Source organism: Cricetulus griseus, chromosome 2 (assembly GCF_003668045.3).
Source record: "Cricetulus griseus strain 17A/GY chromosome 2, alternate assembly CriGri-PICRH-1.0, whole genome shotgun sequence".
Taxonomy (NCBI): domain Eukaryota; kingdom Metazoa; phylum Chordata; class Mammalia; order Rodentia; family Cricetidae; genus Cricetulus; species Cricetulus griseus.
This window is the reverse complement of record NC_048595.1, coordinates 59,852,814-59,871,143: the sequence shown is the minus strand read 5'-3', so window position 1 is coordinate 59,871,143 and position 18,330 is coordinate 59,852,814. Positions and strand designations below refer to the sequence as shown.

Sequence of the window (18,330 nt, the reverse complement as noted above, 5' to 3'; positions counted from 1 at the left end):
ATAGACCATGTGGGTACTGTTGGGGTCTAGTAGCTCAGCAGGTGATAGAATCTAATCTTCACTAAGTTCTGATGCTTGAATTTGGCCTGTGCCTCTGCTGCATTCAGCCTTATTGTGCAGCCAGACACCAGGGGAGGAGAGGCTCTGCATCAAAACAAATCTATTCCCTTTCCCAGAAAACGGATTTTAGTTTCTTGTAGGAGCAAAGTGACAACAGCAACATTCTTGGTACAGAAGCTAGCCCACTGTGAATGAATTACATGTTGATGAATAGTCGTGCTTGTGTGCGAGTTTCTCCTTGTCCTAAGTGTCTTTTAATCACTGGTTTGCTTTCAGACGGCTGCCTTGAACTTGCTGTGGGAGAAGTGCTGCAGTGACAATGTGGTGGTTCGAACAGCCTGCTGCGAGGGTCTGGTGGCCCTTGTTGCTCAGGGTCATGCAGAGTTCAGCTATGTTCTCAATGGGATACTCAACTTGATTCCTTCCACCAGGTACACTTGCTGTCATGCTTGATTAAAGGTTTAAGCTTTTAGAAACACAATTCACTGATTCCCTGCTGAGGATCCAGAATTCGTACTGCAATAATGAATTGACTTATTTTAAGAAGGAAACTTGCCATAAGCATTTCTACTTGCACAGTGACACAGTTTTTATGTTGTATTAGCTATCTGTAGTCAGCCTTTGGCACCAGTAATATGTATTAGGAAATTATAACTTGAGATTCTCTTAAATATTTGATGACATAGGAATGTGTCTTCTGCGTATTCTTGGGGAGCAAGTTCTTTGAACTTGTTTTGATAGCCATATTTAGTCCATTCACAAACAGAAGGTAATAGAATGGCAGAAGGCAGCAGAAACATGCTCCTTTCCACGATGGTCAGACAGGAAGGTGTTTGAAGAGGGAGAACCTGTAAACTCTTCCCTGGGAGTTGAGAGCTGGGGTGTGGCTCTGTGATACATGTTATCTAGGATGCTTGAGGTTCTGGCTTCTATCACCAGCTCTGCCAACAAAAGAAAACAAACAAAAAATTCAAAATAAAAGTACCAAAACCCAGCTCCCTGAAAAGGAATGGCCATTCTTTGCTTGGAGAAATGGTGTTCTGGAAAAGAATGTTAACATTTCATGAACTTCCTTGTGTGGCTTCCAGTCACCAGGATCCAGGACCCCCGAGTACTTAGTCTTTTCCTTTGTTCGTCTGCTGAAGGATTTGGCCTTCATGATGACAAGGGAACCTTCCCTTCTCCAAAACTTAGTTGTAACTCAGTCTCACTACGTCAATGATGGGACAGCTCCTCTCCTTTTTGGGGGGCATTCTGCTCACTGATCAGTGTCCACAATTTGCCCAGGCTGACAGTGGGCAGAAGCTCTGGTTCATTTTTAAATGGCAGTTTCTCATACCAACTTTCCCAAAGTAGCCTGGATGATGATGCAGCCATGGATGTAGCTCAGGTGCATCTGGAGTGTCCCAGTCTTCCTTGCTCATTCTCATGCCCCCCCCCCATTTTTATTGCCAAGACATAATTCGGAGTACTTAAGCTTTTTTATGTCTTCAGACAAGCTGTGGCTATCTGTGTAGAATCCTCTGGGTTGGAGTCTGTCAGTCTTCATTGCCTCTATTCTCTTAACATTTCTTTATAAATCCTATTCTGTTCCCTCTGGTCTGGTCAGCTCTTTGTACATTATTTGATTATTGGCTTTCTTTTATATCTTTAAGCTTAAACCCTGTAACATGGTGTATAAGTCTTCTCAAACTAGCGCTGGCCTCCCATTTATGCTGTGTTTCTTCCCATGACCCTCTACTTGGATATAATGCAAATGTTCACCTCTGTATGAGGTGAGTGATTCTTCTCCTCCTCTGCTGTCACCTTCATTGTCCTTCAAGAAACAGCCTAGATTCTTATGCCTTTTCAGCTGAGTGGCTTGCTCATTCATGCTATTTTGATCTGTTTTTAAGTATCTCACAAACTCCTTGAACTTAAAAGGTGACTGGTTTTGAAAAAAGTAAGGATTGTATCATCACTAAAGTGTATTCATTTTCTCTCTATTTCTACACACACACACACACACACACACACACACACACACACCTCACACATACTCGTGCACACATACAGAGCTAGAGCAAGAGTGAGAGAATATGAAGAATTTTAGAAGTGGTTTTGAGGATCCATTAAGAAGTCACTCTGAGGAGAAATTTTGAAAGTAAAGATTTTTATATGTCTTTCTTACTCATTAATTGACTTTAAGTAAGCCACATAGATTTCGTTTTACTCCTGTTCTTTATCAGGTACCAATAATGGAGTTCATTCTCTGTTCTGTCTCACATAGTTTTCAAATGCTTTTAAATCTCTAAGTATATAATATACTTGCATTGTGAGTTATTTGCTTGGGATAATGAGATGGCTCAGTGGGTAAAAATACTTGTCACTAACCAGGAGGACTGATGGTGAAAGGAGAGAACCGACTCCCACAGATTGTCCTCTTGCATGCTGTAGTATGTGTGCCTATACACATACAAAAAATGGAGTTGTATTTCTTATATTAGGGTATTAGCAACCAAGAGGATCAGACAGTGTCTTTGTGTATTTAAATAGCAGTTAGAGCTGGAGAAATGGCTCAGTGATTATGAATACTTGTGGTTCTTTTGGTTTTTCAAGACAGGGTTTCTTTGTGACTTTGGAGGCTGTCCTGGAACTAGCTCTTGTAGATCAGGCTAGTCTTGAACTCACAGAGATCTGCCTGCTGAGATTGTGGGCCACCACCGCCCAGCTACTTGTGGTTCTTATAGAGGACCTAGGTTTGGTTCCCAAGCACCCATATGGTAGCTCACAACCAAACTTAGGCACATGTGTAATGCATATACATACATACAGGCAGATACTCATGTACATAAAATAAGTTCTAAACAAAACAAAACAGCAGTTAGAGCAGGTTTGAGTATTCACCTCTAATTCTAGAGAATTAGCTGAGAAAATTATGCTGGCATGGTATATTAATCACATGTTAGTATAAATCCTCAATCACTATTATAAACCATAAAGTATAGCATCACTAGTGGTGAGTATGTTTGCCATCTGTTTATAATTGCCAATAACATTATTTTTTAAAAGTTCAAATGTGTTTTAGACTAGATATAGCATTTTATATGGACTTCGGAGGCAATGTTTCTGGTTCTTCTTGTTCTTTGTTTTTCTCTGTAGTAGCAGACTGGTACTGGATCTTGTGAGTGTGTGTGTGTGTGTGTGTGTGTGTGTGTGTGTGTGTGTGTGTGTGTTTGTGTGGTGTGTGTCTGTATTATAATATTATATATCACATTATAACGTATATAATTTATACACAGTAGCTATTGACTGTTAAAATAACTGATAAGAGAGATGTAAATGTATATAGTAAAAATTTACATGTACAAAACCATAAGCCATATGTACTTATGTAATATAAAATATTCTTTTAAAAATATAGATCCATTGTTATTTTAGATATTTTTGTTTGTTTTTTGAGACAGGGTTTCTTTGTGTAGCCTTAGCTGTCCTGGAACTTGCTCTGTAGATTAGGATGACCTCAAACTCATAGAGATCCACACTCCTCTGACTTCCAAGGAGTGCTGGGGTTAAAGGTGTCTGCCACATCACCTGGCTGTCATTTTAAATCTTTTATAAACCATTTTTATATTATTATTTTATGTGTATGTGTGTTTTGCCTGCATGTATGACTGAGTACTATGTGAATTCCTGGTATTCATGGAGGCCAGAGGAGTACATTGGATTCCTGGGACTAGAATTCTAGATGGTTGTGAGCCATCATGTGGGTTCTGGGAATGCAACCTGGGTCCTCTGGAGGAGCAGCTAGTACTCTTAACCACTGAGCTATCTCCCCAGCCCCCACAAAATATTCTTGATGCTAAAATTTTTGGTGAAAAAAATCTATCTTGGAACTTATTCCGTAAATACTAGACTTTTTATGATGTTTTTCTAGCTACATAATATTCCATTGTATGGAAAAAATAATAATTTACCATTTTTCAATTTTACAGTCTTTGCAGTTCTTCAGTGACTGTTCTTTTAAAGATTTTACTTATTTATCATGCATACAACATTCTACTTCCATGTATATCTGCACACCAGAAGAGGGCACCAGATCTCATAACAGATGGTTGTGAGCCACCATGTGGTTGCTGGGAATTGAACTCAGGACCTCTGGAAGAGCAGTCGGTGCTCTTAACCTCTGAGCCATCTCTCCAGCCCTCAGTGACTGTTCTTTAAAATAATATTTGAGCCGGGCGGTGGTGGCGCATGCCTTTTATCCCAGTGCTCGGGAGGCAGAGGCAGGTGGATTTCTGTGAGTTCGAGACCAGCCTGGTCTACAAGAGCTAGTTCCAGGGCAGGCTCCAAAGCCACAGAGAAACCCTGTCTCGAAAAAAAAAAACAAAAACAAAAACAAAAACAAAAAAATTTGGAACTAAATTTATTCTTTGAGAATTTTGTGCAATATATTTTGATCATATTCACGCCCTCATCTCCTCCAAGATTTATTCCTACCTCCCTACTTACTCAACTTTGTATCCTCCTTTTTTCTTTTAACCCACTGAGGTTATTCCCTAGAGGAAGATCAACCAGCCAGAGTTTACAGCCTTAAAGAAAATTGACTTTTCCTCTTTCAGCAACTATCAGTTGCCAATAGTTCCTCGGATGGGGTGGGGCTTTGTGTCCACATTCCCTCTCCTTGCTAGGATTTTTGTGAGACTACTTTCACACTCACTGTGAGTTCATATGTGCAATTGCCCTGTTGTATTAGGAAAATATTGTTTCATTGTAGTCATCTACTGCCTTTCTACTCCCTCTTCCTTTGTGATTCTGAGCCTTGCGAGCACGGGGTGTGATATAGACATAATATCATTTAGGTCTGAGAACTCTGCAGTCTCCTATTCTCTTCATGTTGACCAGTTATGTCTCTGTGTTAGTAGCTGTCTACTTCAAGAAGTTCCTCTGGTGAGCATTAAAATGCAATTATCTATGGGTATAGTGATAGGTTGTTAGGAGTTGATTTAATACTCTGACCATTTAGCAGAATAATAGTAGTAGTTTTTCACCTAGGGCCTGTGATCTATTAGGCACAGGTTCTTAGCCCAATGATGGTGCTGGATATAGCTTCTGTCTCATGAATCAGGCCTTAAATCTAATGAGAATGTGTTTGGTTATCCCAATAACATTCATGCCATTATTGTTCCAGTGGTCATATCTTTCTAGGCAGGTGATTCTTGTAGCACTCAGGATTCACAGCTGGCCAAGACACTGGTCATCCCTCTACCTCAACCTGGTAGTGTTCATAGCACCTTTCAGCACTGTGAAAGCTAGGCTGGAGGGATGAAATTTCTAGGTCATTATATGCTTGTTTTCTTCATGTTCTATGTCTCATGTCCTGTAGGATTACCAACAGCAGTGGCAGTAACCTGTCATGTTTTTTGGGGGAGTATGGGACCCCATTGGCTAACTCCAAAAGAGATACCCATTTCTGGCACTGAGCTTTTTATTTCCTAACCTAGTAGGGCATTGCATTGTGTCTGTGTCCCTTCATCCAATCCATCTGTTATATGGTAACTTCATAACTTCATTTAAAATCTTTACACAGTCTCTCTCTCTCTCTCTCTCTCTCTCTCTCTCTCTCTCCAAAGCTGCTATAGTAGTAGGTTTCCATATGGCTTTTTCTAAAGGTCATTAGTGTTAGTTGCCCCTTAGCTAGTGACTAATTTTATATATGGGTCATTACTAGTTTTTAGAATTCTTTGGAAATGTGACTAAATATATAGAAAAAAAGCCTTTCATTTTTGTAGTGAGCAAATATAGAAATTTTGACTTTGAAAGTATGTTGGCATTTTTTCTATATCTGAGAATGTTTATGTAGTCTAAATTGCTAATGGGGAAATGTAGCTGAAGTCGATCCTGAAGCTGAAGCTAATCAGTGTGGCTTGTGAATGTCAATGCTGAGAGTGTTTGTATATAGATACATGTTCACATGACAGCATGGAAGCAGAGGACATCATCAGGCATTGTTTCTCAGGTAATGTCAATCCTTTTTATTTTGAATTTGCTTGAATATGTCTTTATTCTTTATTGCCTAAAATCCATTGTTTGCTTTAGGGCTGACTCTTTTTTTCTTCCTGAGACAGGGTTTCTCTGTGTAGTTTTGGAGCCTATCCTGGCACTTGCTCTGGAGACCAGGCTGGCCTGGAACTCACAGAGATCTGCCTGCCTCTGCCTCCTGAGTGCTGGGATTAAAGGTGTGAGCCACCAACGCCCGGCAGGCTGACTGTTTGTTTGTTTGTTTGTTTTTATTTTTAGAGTAATGGTTTCTCTGTAGCTTTGGAGGCTGTCCTGGAACTCACTCAGTAGACCAGGCTGGCCTCGAATTCACAGAGATCTACCTGCCTCTCTGCCTCCCCAGTGCTGGGATTAAAGGCATGAGCCACCACTGCCCTGCATAGGGCTGACTCTTAGTATTGTAAATTTTAAGCATTTGGACAAATTGTCTAATAACATTGTATTAGTTTTCTCTTTAATCCGACCAAATATCTGACACACAACAGCTTAAGGGAGGAGAGGTTTGTGTTGGCCACAGCTTGAGGGTATAGAGTCTATCATAGTGGAAATGAGTGAGGGACCAGCTTGAGGGCATAGAGTCCATCATGGTGGCAATTCAGGGTGGAATCCACATTGTTTTTTGAGACATGGTCTTTCAGGCCAAGAACTCACTAAGAAGACTAGGCTAGCTGGCCACTTAGCTGCAGGGATTTGCTTGTTTCTACTTCTTCTTGGATAACAAACATGTGCCACTATGCCCAGGTACTTTTCTTGTTTTTACTTTTAAATATCGGTTCTGGGGAACAAAGTCAGGTCTTCATGCTTAAAGACGAGCACTTTACCAGCAGATCCCTGCTTCACTTTTTATTGTTGTGTTCTGAGGTTGGGTCTTATTGCATTGCCTTTGCTGTTCTGGACCTAGGAAATCCTTCCACCTCAGCCTTTTCAATGCTGGGACTACATGCCACCAAGCCCACTTTCCAATTTAATTTTAGATTCTGTTTGATCATAAAGGGTGTTTCGTAAGAGCTAAGTTTTCTTTATTGTCGCCAGTAGAGGTAATAACTGTTTGCATGTCAGAAAACAGAATTTTCTTCATTTGCTTTATTTCAAGTAGCAGAGCTTTGAGGTTTGCAGTAATTACAAAAACCAAACTTTGTGCTGCTTATGTTTTTTATAAAAAGCAAAATGAGAATGAAATGTAAGAAACCGGCTAATTAAAAACAGGGGCTCCAGCCATCCTCCTCTTCCATCGTTGCTTGGGGAAACTTGAGAGACAGAAAACTGTGTCTGTCTTTGTGATCTAGAAGCAGGAATGACTTTGTCCGAGACAGTGGGTTTTCAGTTTGTGCTGCTTAAGTCTCTTGTTGCCTCAGGATTTTCTCTTGTCACATAGAGCTTTATGGGACACTGGAGATACTTGGGAGCAGAGCCACAGCAGGACTGATTGTTTTTGATTTAGGAAATTATTTCTTAAACTTATCTTATCCTATCTCCTAACATCCCTTTCTGAGATAAAGGTGGGTGGGCAGAGAAAATGCCTGAAGTGGGAAGCCTCTGTGGAATAGACCTATAGAGAACATGGCTTGTGGATCTGTGGAATAGACCTGTAGATAACATGGCTTGTGGATCTGTGGAATAGACCTATAGAGAACATGGCTTGTGGATCTGTGGAATAGACCTGTAGATAACATGGCTTGTGGAGCACAGCAGTAGTACAGCAGAGTCTGGGAAGTTCAGAGAATGGAAAAGTGGGCGAGCATGTTTCCAGCTGATCACCAGCTCTGTGGTCCTTGCAGGTTCAGTCTATAAAATGGCCTTGGAAAATGTGAGGATTTCCCCTGTCACTCAAAATCCAGCCCACAGAGTGCAAGATGCTGGCTCAGAGGCTGTTCCATTGTATAGTCTAATTTTGAGAGACTTGCCATCTGCAGTGTCCTGGTTGTCTGAACTTAAGGGAGGGGCTGGGAAAGTGTCTGGCTCTGCTTGAGAGACTGTGCTCTTCAAAGGAATAGTTTGATGTCCCAGAGTGTTCTTGCTTCAAAGCCGGGGCAACAGGAAACAATTGTAAACTAGTTTTTATAGCTTCTGTAAACAAAGAAATGGATTTAAGGCCTCTGAAATGTTCTTTTAATCAGTAAGGAAATTTGAAAAAAAAAAATTGATTCCCTAGGGAGGTTGAAGGAACAAGGGACCATAAAGGACACACAGTAAGGAAATGATTATCACTCCTGAATGTGAGTTTTGAGATGAATGCAAACTGGAATTAAAGTGAATGATACATAGTAGAATATACTTTTCTTGTCCTTTGAAAAAATTGCTTGTTTTGAGTTTAGATTGTGTTTCATTTCGTCTTTATATGAGTTTAAGGATTCCCAGAGTAAGGAATTCCCACTTTCCATTCCGTAGACTTTTTGTTTTTTCTTTTAGCTTCCGGAAAGCTCATGCAGCCTTTGTTACTGTTGCTTAGTAACGGGATTATGAATAAAATCTTACTCTCCTTTGGAACCAGGTATTCAGTTTTCGATATTGAGGTGTCAAGACAGCCTGTAATTTCAGCTCTGCTGTTTCCCATCCCCCTTCTTTTTAAAATGTGCCTAGTGGGAAGGAAGGTTATACTCTAGATAAACTAGGCTAGCATTTGATTTGTGTGCCTTTTGTGCTTTCAAACAGGGAAGGGACCTGCTGTTAATGTATTTTACAAGGATGCATTGAAGACGGGAAATTAAAGTATATTTTCTGAAATTCTGAAAGTCTGTCTTTAAAGGAAATATTGAATAAAATATTAAAAACTCCATAGTGAATCTAATGCTTAAAAATGATTCTGAGGATTATTTGGAGTTAAGATTGAGGATAATAGAGAAAAGTCTCGTCATCTCTTCTATTGATGATTCCCTTCCTTGGAAACTTAATTGCTTTGTTATCATGTAGGGACCAGCTAGCTTGAGGAGACACTCTTCTTAGCTGTCTGTACTGAAGAGTTTTACACTATTTAGCTTCTGTTTCCTTCTTTTATCTGGTAGGACAGGGTCCAAGGAGGGGTATTTGTATGAGGGCCTCTCTACATGTTTGCAGGATGCAGCTTTTAATTGCAACCTTAGGACTTCAGGGTGGCTTTGGGTGTGTTCACCTTGACAGCAGTATTCATCTCACTCTTACTGGCAGAGACGGAGGTAGCTAGCTGGCCACACCTGCTTCCCCATCTTGTGTTTTCAACTTTCCCCTTAGGCCCCTGAGCCTATTTGCAGATGCTCCCTTCCTCCCCATTCTCTTTCTTTTCTGTAAAGTCCCAAGATCTCTTTAAAGCTCATAAACAGAAAAGTGATTCCTCACTTTCCTCATCTAGGACATTCTGCCCCATTTCTCTTTAAAGTTCCTTGGTGTGACTGAAGCTTTGTTTGTCATTTTAAGAGACAAATTCATGCTAAAATGTTCCTGGGTGATTTAGGAAGAGTGGCTACTGAATGTGTTACTTTTGTAAAGGAAAACTACATCAGAAGCAATTTGGCTGTTTTCTGGTACTTAAAAGAGAAATGAGAATACAGGACTTTCTTAAGGAAAGTAGTTTTACATCTTAGTTTTTTTTTTTCTCCTACTTTTTCATGGATTTAGACAATGATTTGGTCATAGATGAATGTTTCTCTCTCTTCTATTTGCTGCTGACTTTCTGAGAATCCTTCAGGTTGAGCAAGAATCCTTTTCAGAACTCACAAATCTTTTCTAGCTAAAAAATTAGTTGGCTAGCTTGGCCAGGTTTGTACCATTTGTATCCATTTTGGGATTATTTTGTTGTTGTTGTTGTTAATCTCTTTTTTATTCTATCTCTGGTCAAATAAAGGTACTTGTTTGTACTTCGCATTTGATATGTTTTAAAAGCCAGAACCAAACATTATGTGTATTTTTTTAAAAGAAGGCTGAACATGTGTGAGCAGTGTTTTGTTTAGTGTTGCAATCAAGTAAACCCCAAACAAAAGAAACCCAATACCTGTGATTCATAAACACAGTTGTGATCATTTATATATTCCTGGTGTAAAGCAATTTTCATGATGGTTTGAATTACTGTAGTTTGTACAACTTGGCCAGTTTTTTTCTTGTTTGTTTTATATGAGTTTTGGAATCCTCATCATCATTATTGATCCACACTCTTTAATTGTTAGATCTGAGTCTTGGGTCTCATGCCTAGTGAACATTGAGGTTCTTTTTGTAATGTCTCTGGTTACTGAGATGTGGCTGAGACCCAAAAATCCCTTTACTCTCAGAGTTCTTGAGTAATCTTGTGTAACCTGACTTAAAAAATATAACTATTATTGAAGGACATTGGCACCAAGTTCCTGAGCATGTTTGAGCATGTTAGAGATTACAGATGGGCACCTCTATGGCCTGTTTATGTGATCCTAAAGAGTGAAGCCAGGATACAACCCTTGTGTATGCTAGGCAAGCATTCTATTAACTGATCTACAGCCCCAGCCTGGTCTTTCTCCCTTCCCCCCACTTTTTTTTGGTAGGGAGGCTGCTGCCATATGACTCAAGAATAGAGATGCACATGGGTATCAGAGACAACTTGGCTCACAGGTTGTATGTTTCATTCTTGACTCTCACTTCAGACTGACTTTCAGCTGCTTAACTCACAGGCTATTGCCCACTTCTGGGTTGTCATCTCTTACATGTGTAAGTGATGGCCTGGTTGAGGGCTGGTTGAGGGTTCAGGTCTGAGAGCGGGACCTGAAATTGGATAACTTGACTCTGCCAGGACCTGTGTGTGTTTGTTTCCAGAGACTGACATAAATGCCTATAAACTTGATGATCTAAGTCTACAGAAATATGTTTTTTCATAATTCTGGATAGCAAAGTCAATAAAGGCTTTCTGGGGGGAGTGGTGGGGAGAAGAAGGTGGAATCTGTTCTGTCTGTTTTCTAGCAACAGACAAGAACTCCATCCCTCATGGTTGGTGGTTACATAACTTTAGTTCTGTCCCTGTACTCTCATCTGCACTGTTGCTATGTGTCTTTGTCTTAGGTATTCCTGTTCTTTCTTTTACAAGGATGCTGGTTATTGGGTTTAAGGACCACTCAGGGTGGTTCTTCTCGTGGTCTGTAATTAAATTAGTAAAGCTGCTCTTCTCAGGTTGTCACATAGGTATATAGGGGATTAGGACTCAGACATCCTTTTAGAGGTTCTAGTTTAAGTCTCTACAGGCAATGACATCGTTGTATCATAGTGCCGTATGGTAAGGAGTTAACACCCCAAATGGAAAAGAGACCTTGGTGTTATTCTAAGAAGCTTTCTTTATGGGGATTGATGACTTGGAGTGGCTAGCCCTAAGATCAGTTCTTGAGGTTGATTTATGAAATCCACATGCATGCACACAAACACACCTGCACATGCACCAGCACACACATGGACATATTTGTGCACGCACACACACTATATACACGTGGAAAAACAAGACAGAACAATCCCTCCAAACCAGAATAACATCAAAGAAAACAAAATGAAATCAAAGTAAAGAAAAGTAGCCTTAATTGAATACTGCTTATGTATCCATAACCTCAACTAAAATTCCTCATTTAATTTTCAGAAAAGCCCTGGGCAAGGAGAGGCTTTTTCATGGGCAGTATAGTGTCCTTCTATTTGGAGACACATGATACCTTATTGCTTACATTTTGGCGATGTCAGTAGCTGTTAACATGCAGTTACTATGTCTTTTGATTCTTTAGGCTAGAGGTTTCAGACACTCATTTTTATCAAGTTTTCTGTATTTCTTAAAATACTGCTATGAGGAGAAGTTTTTCCAGTATTTACTCTGGTTACTTAAAAGTACAATTTATAAAGGTAAAGTAGAACAAACATGGACACACATGCTTTTATATTTACTGAATTCCAAAGAGGTTGGGGCTGCAAAGATGGCCCAGTGAACATTTAAGAGCACTTGCTGCTCTTCTTGAGGATCTGACTTCAGTTCCCTTCATCCACCTCAGGAGTCTTATAGTGCTGTAACTTCAGTCTTGGTGAGTGCCTGCACTCAAGTGCACATGGCCACATGTACACAATCATCATACTACACAGATTTAAAAGTGATAAATTTAAATCGTTAATGAAATTCCAGAGAAGTTTTTTTTTTTTTTTTTTTTTTTTTTTTTTTTTTTTTTTTTTTTTTGAGACAGGGTTTCTCTGTGCAGCTTTGGAGCCTATCCTGGCACTCTTTCTGGAGACCAGGCTGGCCTCAAACTCACAGAGATCTGCCTGCCTCTGCCTCCAGAGTGCTGGGATTAAAGGTGTGCACCACCAATGCCCGGCCAGAAGTATTTTTATTTTTTATTTTTTGGTATGCCCAGTTAGATTTTCTTTTATAGAAATTGCAGTGGACATTGGGAGCCCATTCCCCATGGAGGGATACTCTCTCAGCCTAGACACATGGGGGAAGGCCTAGGCCTTGCCCCAAATGATGTGACATAGTTTGATGATTCCTCATGGGAGGTCTCACCCTTTCTATGGAGCAGAAGAGGGATGGGATGGTGGTCGGTAGGGGCCATAGGAGGATGGGAGGGAGAGGGAACTGGAATTGATATATAAAATAAGATTGTTTCTAATTTAAATTAAAGAAAGTAAAAAAAAAATCTAAAAAAATTGCAGTGGATTATTATGGATATATTATGGCTTTAACTACACATTAAAACTCCCATTCTTTCAGGTTTTATTATTGACCCTCTTTTTCTAAGGTGGATTCATTCTTTGGGAGAAGCCTAGGGAGGGGTTTAAGATAAAGTCTACAAACTCCTATTGTTCAGGGATTTTTTTGATAATAAATGCACTCAGATGGAAGGGATGGAAAGAAAATATCATCTTGTGAAAGGTGCTTCTTGCAGCTGCTCTGCTATCACTTTGCAGGAGCCATCTAGTGTTGCTAGATCTCTATTTGGAGAAATTTGCAATGTGGGTGATTTGGCTACATAGTTGGTAGTCTTTAACACAGTCATTGTGTTTTTATATGCAATCTGAATATTTATCTATTTTCTTATTATGTCTGGAATCTGAATAGTTTTAGTGTTGCAAGTATGTGGATTGAGGTTCAATAAATGAACAACAAAACTGTAACAACAAAAACAAACACTGCCTTGCTTCCACAGAGTTGTCTTATTGCTAGATAATATGTGTATTATATTGATTGTATTCCTCCTGTGTTTATAGTTTTTTCATTGTCTACCTATGCAGTCCTTGAAAAGATGGCCTTCTATAAATACAGTCAGTAATGCCATTGTTGTTAGTTGAAATCAACTAACTAAATAGTGAATTTGGATGTTTAAGAGATCACATGCTCGAAGCAAACACCCACAGCTGAACACTGAGCCAAACTCCTGGAATCCAGTTGCAGAGAGGGAGGAGTGATGAGCAAAGGGGTCAAGACCAGGCTGGAGAAACCTACTAAATAAGGGGGAGCTCATGGACTGCAGACTGATAGCTGGGAAACCAGCGTAGGACTGTTCCAGACTCCCTGAATGTGGATGTCAGTTTGGAGTTCTGGGCAATCTATGGGGTCTTGGTACATGAATGGACTTTGGGAGCCCACTCCACATAGAGGGATACTCTCTCAGCCTAGACACATGGGGGGATGGTCTAGGCCCAGCCTTTGAAGATCCCCCATGGAAGGCCTCACCCTCCCTGGGAAGCAGAAAGGGGATGGGATAGGAAATTGATGGGGTGCAGGGGAGGAGGGGAGGGAGAGGGAACTGGGATTGACATGTAAAACAAGCTTGTTTCTAATACAAATGAAAAAAAGAAAAAAAAAGAGATCACATGCTCTTCCTTCCTTCTTTCCTTTGAACACAACATCTCTTTCTATATATAGCCCTGGCTGTTCTGGAACTCACTATGTAGACCAGGTTGGCTCTGAACTTACACAGATCTTCTTGTCTCTGCCTTCTGAGTGCTGGAATTAAAGGAATGCACTACCACTGTAGGCCTGGGACTGCCTTAGTTTCAGTGTGAATGTGTAACTGTAGAACTAAATTTACCTTCAGAGCTTCCCTCAACAGCCAACCACAATAGTATCTTGTTGTGTTTGTCCATACTGAGGCATCTATTAACTGAGATGTGTAATTGTCATCTCTGTTCTTGTGTTTAGTGTTTCAGTATCACCATGAGCAAAGCAGACAATAACTGCTACGATTTCATGCTTTTAGCTCAGAAGGAAAGACTGTCACCACATAGTTTACCCACAGTAATATAAACTGTATGTGTTGATCTGTGTTCAGACAGATTGTACTGTGCTATGAAGCTGTAAGGATATTACAAGTTATGTAGGCAAATGGGAGAAGGTAGAACTTTCCATTCATAGGAAATAGTATATGACAAGTTCCTATTATGGGAGGCTGAAAGAATGCTCAAAGCAAAGGGAGAGCCATTTGAGATGAGGCTAGGAAAGGAGGCATGGGCCAGACAATGCAGGTAATGATTGGTAATTCAGAAAACCTAGGTCTTTGTGTTGGGTACAGTAGGGAGCTATCCAAGTGTTTCATTTAGGAGGTACTAGAGGTTCTGAAGTGACAACTTTGGCTTTAGTATGAACATAAAGTCATAAAATTGGTTTTGGGGTAAAGGTGGCTGTGGCTGTTGTTCAGGGAAGAGGTAATAGCTTACCTCTACAAGAGATGAAAGAAATAGATAAACAGATTTATGGGTTCTTGTGTGTGTGTGTGTGTGTGTGTGTGTGTGTGTGTGTGTCTGCGTGCACATTTTCCTCTCTTGGTTTTTCATGACAGGGTTGCTCTGTGTAGATTTGGAGCCTGTTCTGGCACTTGCTCTGTAGACCAGGCTGGCCTCGAACTCACAAGGTTCTACTTGCCTTTGCTTCCCAAGTACTGGGATTAAAGGTATGTGCTGCCATCACCACCAGGCAATTTATGTGGTTTTGAGGTGAGGTGGATTAAATACGAAGATGCTTGGAAGAAATATGTATATTTATATATTTATATTTATATATATATATATATATTTATTATATTAGCACCTTTACATTAGCACCTTTACATTGTCTCTAGACTAGTGGTTCTCAACCTGTGGGTTTTGACCCTTTGGTGGGTGACTCTCACCAAGACGTGAGGACCCTTTAATAAGGGTCACAGAATTAGGAGGGTTGAGAACCCCTGATCTAGACAGTAGGAAACAGTAGAGGACCAGGTGTTTAGGAAGAACATGAGTTCAGATTTGCACATGTTGCTTATGGGGACCATTCAGATGCTGAATAGAGACAGGAGTCAGCTGGGTATCTCCCTCCCCTTTTAATGATGCATCTTGAACATGTTCTACTGTGAATGTACTAGGCATAATATCTAATCAGCTCTGTTTTTTTTTTTTTTTTTTTTTTTTTTTTTTCCCTGATTAAAGTCTTTGCTTTGAGTTGTTAATTAACTGTTCGGTGTACCTGCATACCTAAGACTCAGGTAGCCTGCTTGTCTAAACACTAATTCCAATTCCCAGAATACCCTTCAGAAGGCTACTTTCTCAAATTTAATGTTTAAAATTTTATTTATTTATTTTTAGCTCAAGGACTATTTTATTAGAGTTTGAGAGGAAAAACACCAGGGCAGGTGAGCTGAAAACCTTGGCAGGCGCTGGGAGGATGGAGATGGATGCCTTTACTGTTAGGTATGAAAGTCAGAGAAACAGTGAGAAAGCCCAGAGTTTCAGAGAAAGCAAGCTTAGGCTTTGACCAGTGTCTAAGCAAGAGAGAGAGAGAAGGAAAAGTTAAGCTTTTCTTGAGTTAGAGCTCAGAAAATCAGGCGGGCTGCATGGAGGAGGCTCTGTTAGTGGCTGTGATCAATGTGTTTGTGTTTGTGCTGCACTGTGGCTTCAGACCAGTCCTTAGTAAAAGAAACCGTTACCTTTAACTTTTTGCTTATAGTGTTTATCTAGGAGATAACCAAATGTAATGTGTTTGTCTCCAGAGTCCTTCCTCAATTGAAATTATAACTCTCTCTCCCTAACTATTTTGAAATGAATTTAAAACTTTGCACATGAAGGCAGACATTTGATATTGAGCCTCATCCTATATTTCTGTCCTCCCACCGAAGTTCTTTTAAAACGAATAATGAAGTTTTGTATAATTCTGTTTTTAATTGCAAAAAAAAAAAAGTGGGTAGGCATTGTGAAGGTAAGTGGTATTTTTTTTTTGCCGGGGGGTGGGGGGGGGACGATGACGACGACGACTGTTATTCAAAGGGAAGCTTGGAATCAATTTTATTAGACCTTAAAAGAAAAATCCCAGGGCAGGCAAGCTGTAGGTGTTGGCAGCTTCCATGAAGAAGAATGGAGGAGAGAGAAAGTAATGTTTCTGGCAAAGAGATCAGCCATAGGGACTCAGAAAGATTGGCAGACCCAATGGTAGAGACTGTACTAGGGGGCAGAAATTTTTGGAGGAAAAGTACATTATCTCATTAAAGGGATAATTATTCTTCATATTCTTTAGCAAGGCTTATGGTGAACACACCTCTCTCAGGGGTAGTCCCTGGCCAGATGATTAACCTGCCCAGCTGGATTAACTCTTAAGGCTGGAGGCAATGGCATGTCTTTCTCCAAAAGTGGATTCCAGTCTTGTCTAGGAAGCAAGAACTTTGCTTAACTGGCCTTCAATGCTGCTGTAACATTCGGGCCTCTGAATAGGTAGCCCAAAGATCACTTAGGATCCAGACTGGGAATTGAAGTTTACAGACATTTCTGGCATTTGTCCTTCCAGCCAGGACAGGACCAAGGACATTTTTGGCTTATGGCCTAGGGTGTAAATCGAGGCCCTATCTCTAAACTACTTGTCTCATGTGATCACTGTTTCCCCCTCTGAAAAGGAAACCCTAATTGTCCTTTAGGAAATCTGGGAGATCACTGAATCTCGTCTCTTTCTGTTTGGTGAGGTCTTTGGGTGTGGTGGTTAGGACACACCTCTAGTGGTCCTATCCTGGGGACCTTGAAAATGTTCCAATGGTTACATTGGTCTAGCAGCAAGATGTAGGGAGGAAAGAAGTCCTTAACTGTTTCTTGGGCAGAAAAATAAGGGAGAAGTACAGGCAAGAATTCTTAGCCTTACGAGCCCCAGGTAGGGAACCAGGACAACTTGAGCCAAGGACATGTTAAAATGTCCAAACAAGAATCCTTTAGAATCCCTGCTGTGCTCACAAGAGCCTCCTTCCACTGGGCTTCTCATTTTCCCTTTGATTTAGGATCAGGCACTTCCATAGCTGTTGGAGTCACAGTGTGTGGTCCCTTCCCATGCTAGGTCCTCAGGGGAGCTTCTGTAATATCTCTATACGACCTAACAAACCTTTTACCAGAAATTTTGAGCAGTCCAGCCCCTTCCTGGTTGATACATATTACTGGAGAAGTTGAGGCCACCCATCCTGGGATTCTTAGTCTCATTCATAAAAGAGTTTAAGGACAGACTCAAAGGAAACTTGAGAACAGTTTTAATTAGAGTTTGAAAGAAAAACTCCAGGCCATGAAAGCTGTAAATCTCAGCAGCTGCCTGGAGGAGGAGGAAGATAGAGATGAGAAAAAGCCATGCTGTTTGAGTTAAACCAGTCTGGAGGTCAGCCACATGGTCGACAAGCAGCCACATGCTGGGCAGGGAGCTTCAGAGAAAGAGTGAAAAAGCCCAGAGTCCCAGAGATAGCATACTTAGGCTCTGGCCAACATCCAGAAGAAAAGGCATCAGAGAATGGAAAAGCTGCACCTTTCTGGGTCAGGACTCAGGTAGGCAGATGCAGTGGAGCCTTATGCCGCTCAGAGGGACTGCTGACAAACTTGCTTTTAATTATCTTTTTTCTTTCTTTCTTTTCTTTTTAAAGTTTCCCTTCTGGGGGGTCCCAATGAAAAGTAGGAACCATTAGAATTAGAAAGCCTCAGCAATGTTAGGTTGAATGAGTGATTCTTTCAAGGCCTGGTCTTAATTTTCCCTGGGATGTAGAGGGAGCTTGGGTCTGAAATCAGATATAGATGTATGGAATTTGAACAAACTAATGTCAGTGAAATTGGAATCCTATTTTTAACCTGAAAAAAAAGAAGTTTCTGTGCACATCCCTCCCAAGTGTTTAAAATAATTCTAAAGCTTGCTTTCCCTATCTTATATGGATGAACGTTTCCATGCCACTGTTTACAGATTTGCTTGAATTATTTTTTTACTAATTGAGAATATCCTGCAATGTTAAATATGCCATAGTTCAACTGTTTCCCTATTGGCAAACATCTCTTCTCTTTCTCTTCTCT

General features: G+C 40.4%; 1 protein-coding gene across 4 annotated transcripts in view; it reads left to right on the top strand.

Annotated features, from left to right (window-relative positions):
- Positions 1 to 18,330, top strand: part of Focad (focadhesin) — a 293,087-nt gene that overhangs the window by 32,264 nt on the left and 242,493 nt on the right. For 3 of the 4 annotated variants that reach the window (XM_035439808.1, XM_027400387.2, XM_035439809.1), the window contains exon 4: positions 337 to 491. The exons of the other annotated variant lie outside the window; for it this stretch is intronic. In XM_035439808.1, coding sequence (XP_035295699.1) covers positions 337 to 491 — 155 coding nt within the window. The remainder of the gene's footprint in view (positions 1 to 336; positions 492 to 18,330) is intronic. 4 annotated transcript variants of the gene reach the window in all.